Below are 19,653 nucleotides of genomic sequence, written 5' to 3'. Positions count from 1 at the left end.
CCACCGGCATCAGCCACTGTACCTTTGTGAGGTCCAGTGCTCAAAAGATGCTTTTTACATGCCACCGGCATGGGTGCCAGTTATGTGACACTAGCATCAACCACAACTATGATTTCACTTGACTTGATGGGTCTTCTCAAGCACAGCATATTGCCAAAGGTCTCGGTCACTAGTCATTGCCTCTGTGAAGCCCAAAGTTCAAAGATCATGCTTCAACACCTCGTGCCATGTCTTCTTGGGTCTACCTCTGCCACAAGTTCCCTCCACAGTTAGAGATTAGCTTTTCTTTATGCAGCTGTCCTCATCCATATGCATCACATGACCATACCAGTGCAGTCGTCTCTCTTGCACATCACATCTAATGCTTTTTATGCCCAACTTTTTTCTCTCAAGATGCAATACATATTTATTATTCTTTACCAAGACAGTGACTTCAAAGTTTTGGCCTGCTATTGTTGGATAATCTGATGATGACTTAGCAGATTGAAACTTCAAAGTCACCATCAATACTATTATTGCTAAAGAATAATATTGGGTTGGCAAGAAAGTAATTTCGGTTTTTTAGTTTGAAATTAAAGAAATTTTTGTTTCATACAAAGAATGAACTTTAATCAGTTATATATTTTCCATTTTGTTTGATGACCTTTTGCTATCTTTCTGGCAACTTCATGATTCTGTGCTCATAGAACTTCTGGTCCTTATCAGCCAAAAACTGAAGCAAGTATGATTTCAGGTCATCACCATTATTGAAAGTTTTACCATTCAAAGAATTTTGCTAACTTCAAAATAAATGGTAATCTGATGGTGCAAGGTCAGGGCTATATGGTGGATGTAACATCCTTTCCCAACCAAGCTCCAATAAATTTTTCACGAGTCAGCAAAGATGTGTGTGGTCTAGCGTTGTCATGTCCTTTGATATGCCAATTCTGGCCATTTTTCTTTGATTGCCTCCTCCAGTTTAATTAGTTATTGACAGTAAACATCTGAATCGATCGTTTGGTTCCTTGGAAGCAGCTCAAAATGCACAACACCTTTGTAATCCTACCATATTGACTGCCTAACCTTTTTTTGATGCAATTCAGCTTTCGATGATGTTTCTTCAGGTTCATTACAGTTGGACCATGATTGTTTTAAGTAGATGTTATTGTAGACAATCCATTTTTCATCATCAGTGATGATTCATTTAAAAAAAAAGATTGATTTCTTTGCGTTTGAGATGCATATTGCAAATATTGATTCATTGTGTCAAGTGAATCTCTTTCAATTTATATGGGCCCCAAATATCAAGCTTCTTAATGAGACCAAGACATTTTAAGTGATTTTCAGTTGCTGTGTGTGATACATTTAACCTCTTTGCAATCTCTCGCACAGTATATGACAATCAGATTCAATTATGGCTTTGATTCGGTCATCATCAACCTCAGTAGGTCAACCAGAATGTTGGTCATCTTTGAGTGAAAAATCTCCAGAATGGAATTTTTAAAACCATTTCTGACATGTGCATTCTGTTAAGCAATCAACACTATAAACTTTACATATCTCTTTGTTAGCTTCAGTAACTTTCTTGCCTTTATGGAAATAAAAAAGCAAAATATGGCAAAAATGTTCGTTTTTGTCCGCCATGTTAAAATTGACACTGAACTAACAGCTGTAAACAAAATTACGCACAATTTGCTTCTAAAGTAAGCTAAAAGTAACGGCTATCAAATGTCAAAAATAAAAAATTGTAACATTGAGAGAAATCACTAAAAAGAATCGCAACTCTATCTATTTGTAGAAAACGAAATTACTTTCTTGCCAACACAATATATATATATAATTTATTTATTTGAAGTAAATAAATGATTGAAACTGGATGAAAGTAAATGTATGAAATTGCAGTGGCTGAGATATCTGAAGAAATACAGTATTTCTGACTTATCTAATTTATGCTGTTGGAGAAAAACATGTTCTAATACTATGAAAATGATATTATATACATCATGAACAACAACAAATTTTGCAATGAATCTAAATCTTAGTTGCTAGTATAATGCCACAAGGATGAGTGTATGGACTAAATTGACCCATGTATTATATTCAAGCAATCTTAAAAGAATGAAATGGAAGTTCAGCCCTCCGAAACAGAAGGTTGAATCTATAATTTAATCTGTTTTTATTTACTCTTTAAAAATTAAAATAATCAAATTATAAAATAACGATTTTACTGTAGATACTCCTGCTTATTAGTATTGATCTAATTTTTACAAAATGAACACTTTATATTTTAATTTCTCTGTAGAATGAAAATCAACTTTTGATATCTATTACGCCACCACAGTCTCCTTGCAATGCTGTCAAAGGTCATCGGCGAAATGTCAGTGACACGTCCTATATTACCATGGGTGGAAAAGGAAGTGCATTCAGGTGAAATCTATTCAAAAGTTTTTTTAAAAATATTTTTGTGCATTTCCTGCAAATTTTTTCTTTCTCTTGTTTTTCTTCTTTCTTTTAAAGGAAGGAATAGCTTTCACTTATATCTAAAAATAATCAACAAATATCTTTTTTTTGCTCTTATAAAGATGGCAACAATTCCATACATTGTTTTATTTCCCTCTGTCTGAGTCTCTCTCCTAATTTACTTTCCTCCTCATTCATTCACCCCTTTCCTTTCTTTGGCAGATTTCTTTCGTTTTGTCATTAATTTGAGATGCTTTTGGAAAACAAAAGAATAACAAACACAACCAAAAATTTTGTAGTAACTTCTGAATGATAAAAAAAATTTATAAGGTATCTAAAGATTTTGGGAAGACATACCAATTGAAATGTTTGGGAAAAAAAAAAAAATTGGTGCCAGTGTATCAACAACATCTGCACACAACAAAAAATAATAAAATAAGAAGCAAAAATAATTTGAATATGACGTTTGAACCTATTTTTAAAAGAATTTTACTTGAAATATTGAATGGATTAGAATAAATTGTTTCTTTGAAAAAGACAGAAAATCTTTGCTTCAAATGGAATGTCTAGCATTGATTCATTGTGGTATGAATTCTCTTGGGATGGCAAGATGACTGTAAGTTCTTTCTGTCATTTATTGGCAGACTCGTTAAAGTGTTAGGCAGAATGACTTGCAGCATCTGTTCCAGTTCTTTATGTTCTGAATTCAAATCCTGCCAAGGTCTACTTTACCTTTCATCCTTTCAGGTTGATAAAATAAAGTACCAGTCATGTACTGGGGTCAATTTAATCGACTACCCCTCCTTGCTCCACATTGTGCCTATATTAGAAAGGATTATTATCATTATTAAAAAGCTGGTGAGCTGGCAGAATCATTATCATGCCGGGCAAAATGCTTAGCAGCATTTCGTCCGTCTTCATGTTCTGAGTTCAAATTCTGCCAAGATTGACTTTGTCTATCATCCTTTTGAGGTCAATAAATTAAGTACCAGTGAAACACTGGAGTTGATGTAATCAGCTTAATCTCTCCCCACAAATTTCAGGCCTTGTGCCTTAAGTAGAAAGGATTACTATTATTATTATTATTATTATTGTTATTATTATTATTCAGATGGTGAGCTGGTAGAATCATTAACACAATAGACAAAAGGCTTAATGGCATTTTGTCTGTCTTTATGTTCCGAGTTCGAATTCCACTGAGGTTGACTTTGCCTCTCTCCCTTTTGGGGTCAATGAAATAAGTACCAGTTGTGTACTGGATCAGTGTAATTGACTAACTCCTCCCTCCAAATTTCAGGTCTTTTACCTGTAGTAGAAAGGATTATTATTATTATATTTTTTTATTTTATTATTATTACATTTTTTAATTATGATAATATTTTAAGGGTTTTAGTTTTAAAAATAATTTTATGATTTTGGTGAGAGGGCAAAAACTGTAAAGTGGAAAGTAAGATCTTGGTGTATGTAGTGGGTTATTGATCTATTTTTGATTCCTAGCTCTAGCCATCTTACTTCACAGAAGAGATATCAAATGATTGAGATGCATGGTGTGCTGTGTTACAGACTTATTTCATTTATGCTAATAGAGAAAAACAGTTGTTCAAATGATGATGTTGATGACAATGATGACTGACAACAATGACATGCAAATCATAGACAGCAATACAGTTGTGATAAATTGAAATTTTTGTTGTTAGCATAAGGCCACAATTTAGATATGGTGGGAGGGTGTAGCTTGAATTGACCATGGTGTATGATTGGTACTGATTTTATCAACATATTAAAAAATCTCATTTTTACTAATATACTGGAGTTCAAATCATGTGGCTATTCCTTTCTTCTTGCAAAACTGATCTAACCATAATATAATTTTATTATTAATATTATTATTAAGTATTGTAGAGTACACTGAGATTTGTAACTGGGATAATTGTGATTGTTGGTTATAAATGGGTTTGTTCTTGGAGCTAATGGTTTACAATTCTAAAGTATGAGGGATGTCTGTTGCTTTTAGCCAGATGTGCTAAAGTTCTTAGAGGCACAATGCTATGACTTTTAGCAAGGTTTCTAATCTAAATCTTGCAGTTGCAGTTCAGTGGTTGCTATGTTAAGATTCTGAAAGTGAAATTTTGTGAAAATTATAACATTTCAGCTTCTAAGACTATATACTGTTAGCACTGCCATCATCACTGCCATTACTAATGCTAACACCACTAGCACCACATTATGGGGATTTCACTGCACAAAGCACAACATTGCAAATACTTAGAAAGATGATAGGCTAGTGTCAGAAGCTTAATGTTTAAGTCTTATACACCATTATATCTCACCAGACACTGGCTTTCCATCGTCAAAACTAACCACCACAACCACATTTAAATGATTTCCTCTGTGTATCTCAGAGTTAAATTTGAGTGTTTCTTGGTATGAAATTGAAGCTGAGTTTAAGCTTCAGCATCTCCAGACACTACAATATGCAGATTTAATAAGCTAGTTAGGGAAATATATTCCAAATGTTAAGATAAAAAAAAAAAAGAAAAAAAAAACTTTAAGCCTACAAAAGGAATTGCAAAGTTAATAAAAGATAATCTCAAACTCATGTGTGTTGCATTTCAGTAATAAAATTATATGTCAAGGAAAAATATTAATTTACTCAACCATAGAAGAAAGATAAACTTCTGTATAAAATATTTAGAATTATCAATTTGAAAGATCTCTACACTGCAACCTGTGCTGTAACAAATTTGAAATAAGATACCCACACATAATGACAGATGTAATTTGTAGCCTGATTTTACACCAACCTTGTGTCATTGGGTATCTTGAGAGGAAGCAAAGAATCATGTTAGGACTTTGATCTGAAGATGACTTCCTTCTACCTGCCAATGAAGCCTTGAAAAGGGTCATTGAAGCTGCTCTTCTTTGTATAAGCTATGAAAACAGAGAAAATCTTCATTAAACACTTAATCTAAATTGGCCAAAGTAAAGCAACACAAAGAAGATAGAAACACGAAATCTTTTGTCTTAACCACAATTTTGCACCTTTTATTCCTAAACTAGATATGCAATGGAAGAATAAGTTGAGTTGGTATAATGAGTAGATTCTGTGAAATCAAAAGTGTTGTCTTTAAAAAAAAAGAGTAAAATAAACAGTCTTGTTTAGCAAAGATCTGAAGACTGTTTAGTTTGTAGGAGTGGCAGGTGAGATGGTGTAGCCAATCAAGCAATTGATGAATCTTTGCTTCTATAAAATATTTCTTATTTTATTTTATAACTTTATTTTATTTTATCTTTTCCCACAAGCTCTAAACCCTCCTCAACTAAGAACCTTGTGATACTTCCTATGTATTACTGTCCTCCAGGTTCTGTCAGGTTTTTTTCTTGCTTGTGATTTGCAACAGTGTAATTTGATTTCAGGGCATACAGCGGTGGCAGTGGTTCTGGTAATTTGTTGGATACACCTGGACATGATGATAAGTCTAAATCCGCAAGCACTTCTCCTGTGCACTCACCTTCCAGGTAGGCAATACTGTAGCTAGCTTTGCACCTTTCTTGACTGATGTAAACTCTTTACATCCTCTCTAGACCAAGGTATACTTAAGTCAACTATTCTTAAAATTCCAGGATGCTATCTGGAAACTGCCTGCAGTAATTGTTTAGTTTTGTGGCAAAACATTTAAGCTGCACTTAAGATTTAATTGCATCATCTGTGGATTACCACCATCTGCATGATAGCATATGTAGAATTATATCTTCTGCACATTTGATAATCACTTTAGTCAGGCTGTTGGCACGTTACACATTTTCTGCAACATATTATCTGCTATGCAATATAGTCAAAGAGCCATGTTTATTTGTATGTATACTAGTAGGATTACAAACTCATATCTAAAAGTTTTATACAATCAACTTCTTATTGAAGAATTTTGATTTGAATTTGTAATTCTAGTTACTGTACTATGCATACATATCTGCGACTGTGTATTGAGGACCTATAATTTTGTACGAAAGAATATCAACATACTTATTATATATATATATATATATATATATATATATATATATATATATATATATATATATACATATATACACATGTGAAAATAAATGGATATCAGTTGAAATTTCCAACCATAAGTTATCACTTCTTCAATCAGCTGGACTAGTGGTTGAGTATTTCACAATGTACCCTTAATGTAATGCTCAAGCAGAGTCAGCATAATGCAGTGACAAGGGTAGACCACTTAATTACCTGTACAATCCATCTGACAAGCTTCTACACAGTTTCTGTCTACTCAATTTGACTCAATAGGCATGGATCACCTTGAGGTGATCCTTGCCAGAGATGCAACACAATAAGAATCAGCCTAGGACCTTGTGATTGCAATGCGAATTTCTCAGCCATTCAGCTATATTGTATTTATAAATGTATATGTAAGAGGAATCAGATGTAGTGTGAAAGATAGAAGACTGTATTGGTATGGGGGGACATCATGCATATGGAGGAGGTGAGCTGTTTAAGAAATGCTGTGTGCTCAAAGTGAATGGAGCATGTGAAAGGAGATGTGGGAAGATTTCTACGTATTTTTTGTATATTTTTACCTTTTTTCCCCATTTAGCATGGGTTAGATAAATATATTATTGAAGCATTGTTTTACACTCAGGTGACCTTCCTGTTGCTAACTCTTACTTGTTTTTCATGTAAAGGGTATCGACACTCTTCTATTTATTCTCTTGGACATACCATACCCTTGCATATCATAAAATATGAAGTTTACCAACAGAAAGAACATCTGACCATAAAACACTGTCTCAAAATATTCATCCAACACATTATATGAAAAAGCAATATATATATATATATATATATATATATATATATATCATCATCATCGTTTGTCTGCCTTCTATGCTGGCATGAGTTGGACGGTTTGACAGGAGCTGCTCAGGCAGAAAACTGCACCGGACTTCTGTGTCTGTTTTGGCACAGTTTTTACTGTTGGATGCTCTTTGTAAAGACCAACCACCCTGCAGAATGGACCGATTGCTTTTTACATGGCACTTGCACAGGCGAGGTCAGTTTCAGCATGATTTTTACAGTTGGATGTCCTTCCAAATGCCAACCACTTTACAGTGTGAACTGGATGCTTTTTATGTGGCCCCCAACACTGGCAGACTCTCCAAGTAACTTGCAAGACAGACATCCTTTGAGAGGAGAGGGGCATTGGAGGAGGTGATCTTGTGTCAGATGATGAAAGGTTAGAGTGTAACAGAAAGACAGAAACAAGTGTCTTGCAGTAGAGGAGGTACATGGTTACCTCCTCTTCAGCAAAACATCATCATCATCATTTAATATCTGTTTTCCATGCTGGGATGGGTAGGACAGTTTGACAAGAGCTGGCAAGCTGGAGGACTGTGCCAAAGTCTAGTCTGTTTTGGCTTGACTTCTACAGCTGGATGCCCTTCCTAAAGCCAACCACTTTACTGTGTACTGACTACTTTTGTTGTGGCACCAGCACCAGTCACCAAGTAACTTGCAAGACAGAGTTCCCTTGACTCTGTGTGTGTGTGTGTGTGTGTGGTGATACAGAGAGTGGTGGCTTTGTGATAGTTGATGAAACAATAGAGGAATAGAGATAGATGTCTTGCTGTAGAAGAGATACGAGGGTACTCCAGTTGAGAATGGAGAGAAAGATGAAGAGAGTGAGAGAGATGGTGATGGATATGTGTTAGAACATACCCTCAAGGTACAGTGGTGGTTGGGGTGATTATAGGTGAAGTGATGCAGAAGATTGGACTGGGTAAGTGAGCAGCAGGGAAAGAGAGGAAATTTTCAGTAGAATGTGAGGAGAGATGATCAGATGGGATAGAGGTGGTTGTAGTAATTGATGGTAAGAGATATAGGAGTGGCTTGTATGTGTTATGTTAGATATATGAGGACATTGGGAGTGATAGCAAATAAGAGGTGTTATAGCAGAAAGGTGAAAGTATGGTTTGAGGAAGATAATAAGTGGAAGTGGATCTGGGGTGGGGGAAGAAAGAGGAAAGTAGGGAAAGAGAGGGTATGTATAAACCTAGGCTGCTCTCAGGTGACTATGATACTTTACTAAATACCAGAGATGGAGAAGTGATGAGTATTAGAGATACAGAGGTGGGAAGTGGGAAGCTTGAAAATGGAGGTGGGACAGAGCTCCACATGTGAAAGGATTTACAAAGCTGATTTTAGGATATCAATTCTGTGGTGGTGGACAGGCCTTCTCAAGCATAGCAGGGTGCCAGTTATCTCAGTTCTTTGTCATCTCCTCCATACGCACACACATCCTTAGAGAGTGAGTCGGACAAAAATCTCAGTTTGTCACTCTAGTGCTTAGTGACTTATGGCATTGCAGCTAGTTCTCTATGAGCATGGCCTAAAAATTCCTCAGCTCAGGATGAAATGTTTGCAAACTGTGTAAATGTCACGGTATATATTAACCAACCCTGGTGAAATGCAGTGGGAATCAGGCCTAGAGTTAACTTGCAGTTCCTAAAAGTTTCAGATGTTACAAACCCTAGACCTATCCAGTATAACAGAGCTTGAAACTAATGACAAACTCATTAATTCCATCTTGAAAACAGTGACCAAAGCTGATGTTAATTTTCACATGTAGACAGTGACCACCATTACCTATCTAGCAACTGAGAGGTTCAAGTTAAAGGAAAGACGAGCAGTGAATCATAGCTACTCTATGAACAACAGGGTCAAGAAGATCCACTACCTCAGGTAGGAACTTCAGCTTGACATAGCAACTGAAGAAGGTGAGGAGTAATAGCTATTTCAGAGACACCTTCAGTAACAAATTCATGGACTGACATCTAGACCACTCTATCATCATCATCCTCATCCTCATCATCATCATTGTTTAGTGACTGTTTTCCATGCTGGCATGGGTTGGACAGTTTGACAGGAGGCAGTAAATCACAACTCTCGGTCCCTTGTCATTTGTTCAGTGAGGCCCAATGTCCAAAGATCCTTTCTTACCACTTCGTCTCATGTCTTCTTGGGTCTACCCCTTCCACAGGTTCGCTCCTCAATTTGAGTTCAACACTCTGCCTGCATTAGCTCTGAAATTTGAAAAGAAAGTTGGACGAGGACAGCTGTGTAAAGAAGTGCTGATCTCTAACTGTGGAGGGAGCCTGTGGTAGAGGTAGACTCAGGAAGACATGGGATGAGGTAGTGAAGCATGGTCTTAGAACTTTGAGCCTCACAGAGGCAATGACTGGTGACTGAGACCTTTGGTGATGTGTTGTGCTTGAGAGGACTTGTCAGCCAAATGCACCTGTGCTGGTGGCATGTAAAGAACATCTTTTTAACATTGGGCCTCACAGAAGCAAAGTGGCTGAGTTCCTTTCGAGTGTTGGGCCTCACGAAGGCAATGACCAATACCTTTGGCATTATATTGTGCTGAAGAAGATCCATCAAGCCAAGCAAAATCACAGTCATCGCAGTTACCAGTGGTATGTAAGAGCACCAATTACACTCTCAGAGTGGTTAGTGTTAGGAAGGGCATCCATCTGTAGAAGGGCATCCATCTGTAGAAGGGCATCCATCTGTAGAAGGGCATCCATCTGCCAAATGAGACTGGAGTCTGGTGCAACTTTCCAGTGTGCCAGCTCTATCAAACCATCCAACCCATGCCAGCATGGACAGTGGACGTTAAATGATGATGATGATGAAGTTCTAAAAAGATTGAGTGGGATACTTAACAAGATACATAAGAACTGCCCACAGGTTCTAGAGAATCCTGAATGTAATGTAGAGGTGGTGGGTTAGGTAGTCCATCAACTGAGACATGCAATGCAGATATGAATTCCAAAGGTAAAAGAGTAAAAAAATATCAGTCAGTTCAGCATCTTCTTGCTATTTGAAGTTGAGGGAGAATATATTTTTCAGCACTTTTGCTAGGTGACTTTCAGAACTGAAGTGTTCTTGAGGAGCAACTATAATGAAAACTAAGTTTTAGAAAAAAAAAATTCTTGAAAGTACTAGGACATCTTATATACTTAGACATGGTATTCCAGTTGTTCAGCAAAGCCCAGATGAGCAAAAGGGTCCTGGTAATGTTGTGACTGGATCTTAGAAATGCTGTAGGTCCATACTACACAACAGGCATCCTGTCTCAGACAGATTCAGAGACTTTATTTTGGACTACTGCAGCAGCTTTAGTCTAATAGTCTTTGTTGGTTCTGTGACCTCAGTGTGGTACAAGTCACAGTTTATCTAAAATGGTTTATCTAGTTGTACAATTCATCTACAACAATTTTTCTAAAAGATAATTCTTCTAAAAATTGAAATAAAAGTGCTTTCTACACAATTAAATTGTAAGTGGTAGTGGTAGTAGATTCATGTTGTTGTTGTAGTAGTTGGGGTGGCGATGTATGACTGATTGTGTGCGTGGTGTTGTTTCTTGTTATTAAACATTTTTTTTAGATGAATTATATTTTAAACAAATTGTTGTAGATAAATTGTGTTTTTAGACAATTTATCTGCAACATACAGTTCTATATTTAAGGGATGAGGAATTATGTACATTATTTACATTATTTACAATTGACAGATATTTGTCCTCATCTTGTTTGTTGTTAACATGTTTCGGCTGATATACTCTCCAGCCTTCATCAAGTGTCTTGAGAAAATTTCGAACCTGGGTTCTCATTCCTAAGGTATTTTTCGATGTTATTATTATTATTATTCAGGTCACTGCCTGGAATCAAACTCTGAATCTTGGGGTTAGTAGCCCATGCTCTTAACCATAATAATAACATCGAAAAATACCTTAGGAATGAGAACCCAGGTTCGAAATTTTCCCCAGCTGAAATGTGTTAACAACAAACAAGATGCGGACAAATATCCATCAGTTGTATATAATGTAAATTATCTGCAACATTTACATAAATTTACATGAATTTCATAAACTTCAAACAAATTGTTTAAGATTAATTATAATTTAGACAAATTGTTGTTGACAAATTTGCTGGATACTATAATTTGTGTGTGTATACATACGTATGTATATAGATATGTATGCCTATATATGTGTAAGACTAATGACTGTAGTTTACATAGGTGTACATGTAAATAATATATGTATGCTTATAAAACTGCTGTCTTTAGCCTTACACACAGTTTCTTCAATTTGTTTAAATATTTTTCAAAGATGTTTCCAGTGTTATATTCCCTGTTTGCATCAGTATATCTAATTTCATGTAGATGTCAGTTGGCATGTGTTAGTGTATTCATAGTCTATGTCTAATACGATAACTGCAAGCTTTCTTAGTTATTTCCTCCTTCATTCTATCTGTGGACAAGTCATTTTCAGTTTGTGAATATTTAAAAAAATTACCTTTTTCCTTTTGCTTGTAATTATTTTTTTTGAACTTCAAATGTTGTGGTTCTTTGTGTCTCAATTATCTTTATCTTTGGTTTAGTATATGTTTTTCATATATTTTTATGCATTTGATAAGTATGCCTTTTTTTTCCTCTTGCGAATGTTTAATATACTGAATTAGCCCAGCAGCTTTATATGGGTTTGGAATAGACTAAGTCTGCCATGCATAGTTGACAACAATGTTTGCTATGACTATTGTCTTGTAGCATTTCCAAGACTGGAAGAATTTCTTTTATTGTTTCTTTGGGAAAACCTTCTATAATTTCCCTCACTTAATTTTATAAGATCTTACTGTTTGTTGTTGTTTAACCTCAGGTCAGCTCTGATGAAAGGCATTTAGCCATGATCACCTGTCTTTCTTTTTTTTAACCAAAACTACTTATAATACACACAGTGTAATGAGAGAGAAAGCCGTGGTTTATCATTCTACTGAGTCTGACTGCGTATCCTCAACTCAGAACTTTCTATGGCTCCTCAGATGTTATCATCAGAGAAGTTTCACATGTGACTGCAACATAGAATATCCATGTATCTTCGCCTGGGAGTTACTACTAATTAATCAATCAATCAGTTGCAGCATGCATTAGGTCTGCTTGAGAGTATTTAGTATGTCCTGTCTTTAATTATTCTGGTTGGGGTTCTACTTTTTGTTTCTTTATGTAACAATTTGTATATACTAGTATAATAGTCACATTCCTTTTAAAAAAATATTTATCACTTCACAAACTAAGCCAGAGCAACCAATAGTTCTAACACACCACATGAAGTATATTGGTAGCTATGAGGAGGCTTAATGGAAAAAGTATTTGAGTACCAACTCATAAGTTTCGAGTCTATTCTATAGCATATGCTTCTTTAAATATTTGGTTAGTACACATAACTTTCTACATCTCTGTTGGGAATAGGTATGTAGATGTAGAGTCCTTGGATGCTGATTTATACTTAGAGTCAAAGCCTCTTGTTGGCATCCTGTTATTGACACTATGCTTATGTGCAACTGATGCAAACCATCTGACTGTGAATAGGTACTCTGTTAGCTTGTAATGTTAAATGAAGAATAGTATTATTTGCATAGCTGGGAATATTATTAGAGGTGAAAGCTATCAGATTGTGAGTATAGAGGAAGAAAAATGTAGGAGAACATAACCAGATCTTACATGCATATCAAAGTTGATAGTTTGGGTCAGAGAGAGCTCTGTTTGTGCACAGAATGATGGTACTGCCTGACAGGCAGCTTCAGATGAAGAAAAAAAAGCAAACAGAGTGCGACAAGTGAGCTTAGCTGAGGGGTTCTCATGTCAAGCATGTTCAGAAGCTTTACTTAGGTCAAGGATGGTAGCATTGCTTTTACTGAACAACCCACGGTCATGGTGGCCCCTAGTGAATGACATGACCTCAGTAAATCAGGCTCTACAGAAGTTTTACTGATGATTAAAGATGAGGAAAAGAGCGTCAAGGTGTAAGAGGTGTTGTTTCTTAATTACTGTTTCCATTACTTCTAGTAAGAATAATAGATTAGTAGTTGACAGGATGGTGAAATTTCCCTGCTTGGGGATGGAACACATTGTAGCATGTCTGTAGATAGAGAAGGATGATTGAAAAGTTTGATGATGGGCTAGCCCTGGTGTGTACTACTTGAGAGTAATAGAATGGGCATTGAATGTTGGTTTGAAGTAACTGGAAGTATTTCTGCACATGTATATGTATGAGATGGTGAGACTGTTGAAATCTGACTATTGCTTTAATTTGGCAGTGGTTGGATGATCTGATAGGTGCAGAGTCTGTGGTAGTTTGGGAAAGGCTAAGTTTCAAAGCGATCAAGAGTATTCAGTATGTCTTGTCTTGAATTATTCTGGTTGGGGCTCTACTTATTGTTTCTTTATGTAACAATTTGCATACACTAGTCACATTTCTTTTAAAAAATATTTATTTTATTATTATTTTGAAAAGTTTTGCTTGTTATTTCCACATTTCAATTGGTGTGTGTACAGGCAATTTTTAGATACCAGATTCTCTATATTCTTTTTGGTCATCTTTATTTGATATTTTTACTTTTAGTTATTTTCTCTTGTGAGACAAGATTTACCACTTTTAGCTTTTTAGAAGTTCATACATGGCATGATAAGTGACAATCTTTGTGGTTAATTAGAGAATATCAGGGTTGAGGTTGGATCCAAATTGTGAAAATAAGCAGAAGCTGATTACGAATACAAAAGAAACACCAGTTGCTTACTAGGTCTGAACTGTTAATGTGTTAACTCACACATTAACAAAATCCTTCTTTCCCACCAGAGAATTATGCTTAATGATTATTCATAAACCTACCAGAAAGAAAAATAAATGTAACATATGCTGATTACTGCAATGCATTCTGTACAATATGCCCTGATTATTACACTTCTCTTCACACAACATTCTGACATACTCAAACCCACATTCTTCATGTTACAAAACAGTATATTTTTGACAGCCACAGTATATGTCAACTAGCATATCATCACTGTACTTCACACATACTCTCACTACCCCTTTGTACTTCAAACGACATATCTGACTGCCGAAGTGTACTTTGCACATCTTAATTGTACTTCATGCATTATACCCTACACATACTACATTATACTTCACACAGCATATCCTGTTTCTCTGATTCCCATACAACATACTCTGAGTGTTACACTATACTTTATGTATCTGTCACACTATACAATATATTCTTTGTCAAACTGCACTCCTCATAACTTGCCCTTGCCCATCGAATTGTACTCTATACAGCATACTCTCTGTAATATGTCCTATTGGACTGCTGCACTGTACGCTATGGAATACCTTCTAACTGATATACTATATGTCATACATGATATCTTGACTGCAATCATATCTTGACTGCAATCATATCTTGACTGCAATCATATCTTGACTGCAATCATATCTTGACTGCAACTACATACATTATGCTTTGACTGCAACATTGGACTAAATACATCTGGTTGTTGTATGATGTCAGATCAATCCAAGACCTGAAACATGGCGTGTCAGAAGTGCTAGATCTACTGATAGTTTCTGAGTATTCAATAAGAACCACTTCATGAAAGGTTTGCTCAAGTAGACAAACTACATAATATCCCTTTTCAAATTGCCTCCCTTGCAGGTTTTATATGTAGCTCAGTCTATCTTTCATTCACATGGAAACGCGAGTTTTTAAATTCTTCATTTACCAAGTTCTGGTTCTTGTTTTTTGTTTGATAAGCAGTGAATGCTCGAGTTCTATATTACAACAGACTGTGGAGGCACAATGGCCCAGTGGTTAGGGCAGCGGACTCATGGCCGTAGGATTGTGGTTTTGATTCCTAGACTGGTCGTTCTGAGTGTTTATTGAGTGAAAACACCTAAAGCTCTATGAGGTTCTGGCAGGAGGTGGTGGCGAGCCCTGCTGTATTCTTTCACCACAGCTTTCTCTCACTCTTTCTTCCTGTTTCTGTTATACCTGTATTTCAAAGGGCCAGCCTTGTCACACTCTGTGTCATGCTGAATCTCTCCCGAGAACTATGTTAAAGATACACGTTTCTGTGGAGTGCTCAGTCACTTACATGTTAATTTCACGAGCAGGCTGTTCCGTTGATTGGTTCAACTGGAACCCTCGTCGTCGTAACCAATAGAGTGCTATGACAACAGACTACATATACCAGCCTGTCAATCAAAGAAATCAATGTTTGAACTCTCATCTCACCTTATAAGCTTCGTAATTTCATTTGGACTTTTTTTTGTGTTGTATCAAGAATAGCAATTATAACTCTGATATTGTAGAGGACGATGTATAAGTTATATTATGTAAGGTATGGGTACATGAATATCGTGCTATATTGTTTAAAATGACAACGTGCTATATTTAAAAATAAAATTTGAAAATAGAAAATATAGACAGGATTAAAATAACATTAAAAGAAATATTGTATATTTACATATGAAATGCAAGAATTTGATTTGGCCCAAATATTTCATTGGTATTAGTTTTCTTCTCAGATGAAAAGGGAAAAAATTAATCCTGTGAAATTTAAACCATAATCACAAAGCACTAAATTAGATAACAATGCTGTTAATTTAGCTCCATGTAATCAGTAAAATCTAGATTGTTGGACTAAATACTTTGGTATTTAGTTTTCTATATTAATCTTACTGCTCATCCCCATCCCACTTAAAAAACTGGTAATAATTATTTTAATGGAATATAGCCATTTAACTTGTCATTCACTTCCTCTGATCTTAATCAATATAAAAATGATAATTACTGTTATATACTAAATTAATCCATTTTTATTCTCTAGGTCTCCCAATCTTTCTCGGCCATTATCAATGGACATTTCTGATTGGAATCCATTTGGAGAAGACCACTTTAGTTCCTATACTGAAGATATTATTTTTGGGAAAGAATTTGATAAAATTCGGCGAGGTTCAAATAGTAGTAAGTCTCCAGTGCTGATTTCTCCTTGTGAATGTTCAACTTTTATTTTGAAAACAGGATTGTCAAATGTTTGTGATTTCATTGATCTCCCTAAAAATAAGGATAGTACATGATGAATTGATAACCACTAGCTTATCCTGTTGAAAAATATTCACTTATTTTAGTTGGTTGTTTAAGTATAATGAAGTTGTTAAAAAAATACTATCATAATTCATATAGGTGCTGGCATAGCTCAGGGTTCAGTCCTACTGCATGACACCTTAGGCAAGTGTCTTCTACTGTAGCATTGGGCCAAGCAAAGCCTTGTGAGTGGATCTGGTAGACAGAAACTGAAAGAAGCCCATTGTATATGTGTATATCTTTGTGTGTGTGTGTGTGCATCTTTGTGTCTGTGTTTGTCTCCTCACCACCACATGACAACCAGTGCTTGTGTGTTTACATCCCTGTAATGTAGCAGTTCAGCAAAAGAAACCAATAGAATAAGTCCTGGGGTTGATACATTTGACTAAAAATTCTTCAAGGCAGTGCCCCAGCATGGCCACAGTCTAATGACTGAAACAAGTAAAAGATACGTAACAGAATAATCCAACCCATGATTGCTTAGAAAAATGAATATTTTCTTAAGATAGAATTTTATTATTTATCTATTACCATTACCAGAAGGCACTGCAGTGTTCAAATATTTATCTATTTTCCCAGTAACAAAGCTGTTGGGAGCAACTTCTCTTGAATAGGATGCTTGGTTTTCACAGGTTCTGCTTATGAGAGGATATGAATCCAGCAATGCAGATTGACAAAACATCTGTTAATTATATATTACTTCTGCAGTAAATGGATACACCATCAATATCAATGATTAGTGTCCATTTGTTCAATCAACTGGTCTACCTTTCATTGAACTATAGTGTAAGTGACTGAATATTTGAGGAGGTGCAAGATGGGCAGAATTGTATGAGGATTGGATAAAATACCTTGCAGTATTTGTTATGGTTAAGTCTTAATTCAAATCTTACCAATGTCATCTTGGTCTTCCACCCTTCTGGGTTTGATAAAATAAAGTACCTGTCAAGGATGGAGGAGCAATTGAGTTGTTAGAAAGTTGAAAAAATGCTTTTGGATATTTTTTTGGCTCATTATGCTCTGAGTGCTCAGGCAGGTGTAGTAAACTTGTTTGTGTCTGGCTGACAAGATGGTATCTTGTAAAAAAAAATACTCAAAGGAAGGCAACAAGAAACCACCTTTGTATTCTTCCAGGAAAATTCCATGCCAATCATTTAGTGCTTATTCACACCCTGATAGTCCTAAAAGGAAAGGAGCTTGTTGGTATTCCACTCATATTTGCCATCTTAAAGTAATCCTCAAACAGAATTAATGTGACGTAGTGTTTGACATGGCAAGTCCTTTGAATTATAAGTATATCTGATGGGATTCTGCCATTGCCTTCTACCCAGTTTTACTTACACAGCTTGGATCAGCCCAGGGCAATAGAAAAATACTTGTTCATGGTGTCACTCAGTGGAATCAAACTTAGTGGGATCATTGTAAAGAAAACGTTTTATGGATTTGGCCATACCTGACATCAGCATTATGTATTTTCTGAACTTACTACTGCTTTCATTAAAGATACTGTGCCTAAGGATAACTTAATTGCAAGCTGAACAAAAGAATTGAGTATCTTTGCAAGAAATGGAATAAAACTGAAACCTTTACTTCTAAAGTAAGAGTAGTAATGCTCATATTTACTAGGCTATTCATGCATATGATTAAGAATGCTATGATTTTTGGTTTAGAAGAGTCTTCTTTGAATTCAGATTGATGTCATATCCAAGAATAAGAGACTCAATGAAAATCACAAGTCAATCAGTTCAAAACAGTGTAGATGAAAATATTATAAAGAAGAAATTATAAATTTGGAAATAACACCTTTCAGATATTTAAGCATAAGAAAATTATAATCTTATATTTTCTTTGAAAATTCAAGTTAATAACATATTTTCAGGTAACAGATTTATTGCAAAACTTAAGTAAGTTTACATTGTTTCAAAGATTATTCATTTTTTATGTAAAGCAAAATTACAAACTTTCAAGTAGTGAATCATTTCATTCTGTAGGTATATCAAATGTGAAAAGCAGAGAAGATTTGGTAATGTCAGGGTCTGATTCATCGGATCCTTTTTCAAATGCTCCATTCAAAAAACCAGGTAAGGTATTTTTTTAGATATATATATTTTTTGTTTAAATATTTTTAGACATGTAACCATTATTTTTTCAGTTTAAAAAAATTTTTTTTTGTATATAGAATTTTGTGACAATAACTAATGAATTATGACATATAGTATGTGACAACTTTATTTTTTTATTTTAGTTTTTTAATATATATTTATGTAGATTAATTTTTGTTAATTTAAATACACATTGTAGCATATATATATATATATATATATATATATATATTAATTATGGCAAATTAAAGACAGAAGATGAACTATATGAGAATCTATTATTAATCACAGCAATTGTTTCGACACATCTACCATCAATCCCTCATAGGTGGGACACTCAACAACTGGTTCAGGAGTATCCATTTACATCTGTGATTTTACTTTTGATCTTCTATGTAAATGAAGATATTTCCTCCGTCTGGCTGCTTTTCTTTCTACAAAACAAGAAGTTACATTTCTGAACTATTATTTTAGTGAGTTGTGTCTATTTATCACCCAATGAGATACATCTGCACTGCCGGATGCTCCTGAACCAGTTGTTGAGTGTCCCACCCGTGTGGGATTGATGCTAGATGTGTTGAAACAATTGTCGTGATTAATAATAAATTTTCATATATTCCATCTTCTATTTTTCATTTGCCATATACATAATGGTCACTGTGAAAGTGACCATACTTTACCAGTAAGCTACCAGGTTTAAACCATCCATTTTATTATCCAATATATATATATATATATATATATATAGATATAGATATATAGATAGATAGATAGATAAAATAAATATGTGTGTGTTTGTGGTCACCATTTCTGGTTCTGTGTACACCTTGCTCTCAGAATATCAGTCAGCATATCTATGATAGAAACAATATATACAAATATATATATATATATATATATACATATATCTTGTAAGTATGAATGTAAAAGCATTAATTGTAAGTCTTAAAATTTTAAATGACTAAACATGAATCTACTGAACAGTAATGTTTTGCCTTCTTTCTTGCCAGCAAAATCAGTGCTGTGTTGTGTGCATTTGCATGAGACCTTGTGCACATGCATAAAAAAAACACACACACACACACACACACACACACACACA

At 35.0% G+C, this 19,653-nt stretch overlaps 1 protein-coding gene across 4 annotated transcripts in view; it reads left to right on the top strand.

Annotated features, from left to right (window-relative positions):
* LOC106883250 (BMP-2-inducible protein kinase) overlaps window positions 1–19,653 on the top strand; it is a 139,609-nt gene that overhangs the window by 71,445 nt on the left and 48,511 nt on the right. For 2 of the 4 annotated variants that reach the window (XM_052966123.1, XM_052966124.1), the window contains exons 12-15: window positions 2,282–2,406; window positions 5,857–5,958; window positions 16,193–16,329; window positions 18,441–18,535. In XM_052966123.1, coding sequence (XP_052822083.1) covers window positions 2,282–2,406; window positions 5,857–5,958; window positions 16,193–16,329; window positions 18,441–18,535 — 459 coding nt within the window. The remainder of the gene's footprint in view (window positions 1–2,281; window positions 2,407–5,856; window positions 5,959–16,192; window positions 16,330–18,440; window positions 18,536–19,653) is intronic. The other 2 variants (XM_052966125.1, XM_052966126.1) reach the window with 2 other exon arrangements.

The sequence above is a fragment of the Octopus bimaculoides genome, chromosome 3 (genome assembly GCF_001194135.2).
Source record: "Octopus bimaculoides isolate UCB-OBI-ISO-001 chromosome 3, ASM119413v2, whole genome shotgun sequence".
Taxonomy (NCBI): Eukaryota; Metazoa; Mollusca; class Cephalopoda; order Octopoda; family Octopodidae; genus Octopus; species Octopus bimaculoides.
This window is presented reverse-complemented; position numbering and strand designations above follow the sequence as displayed.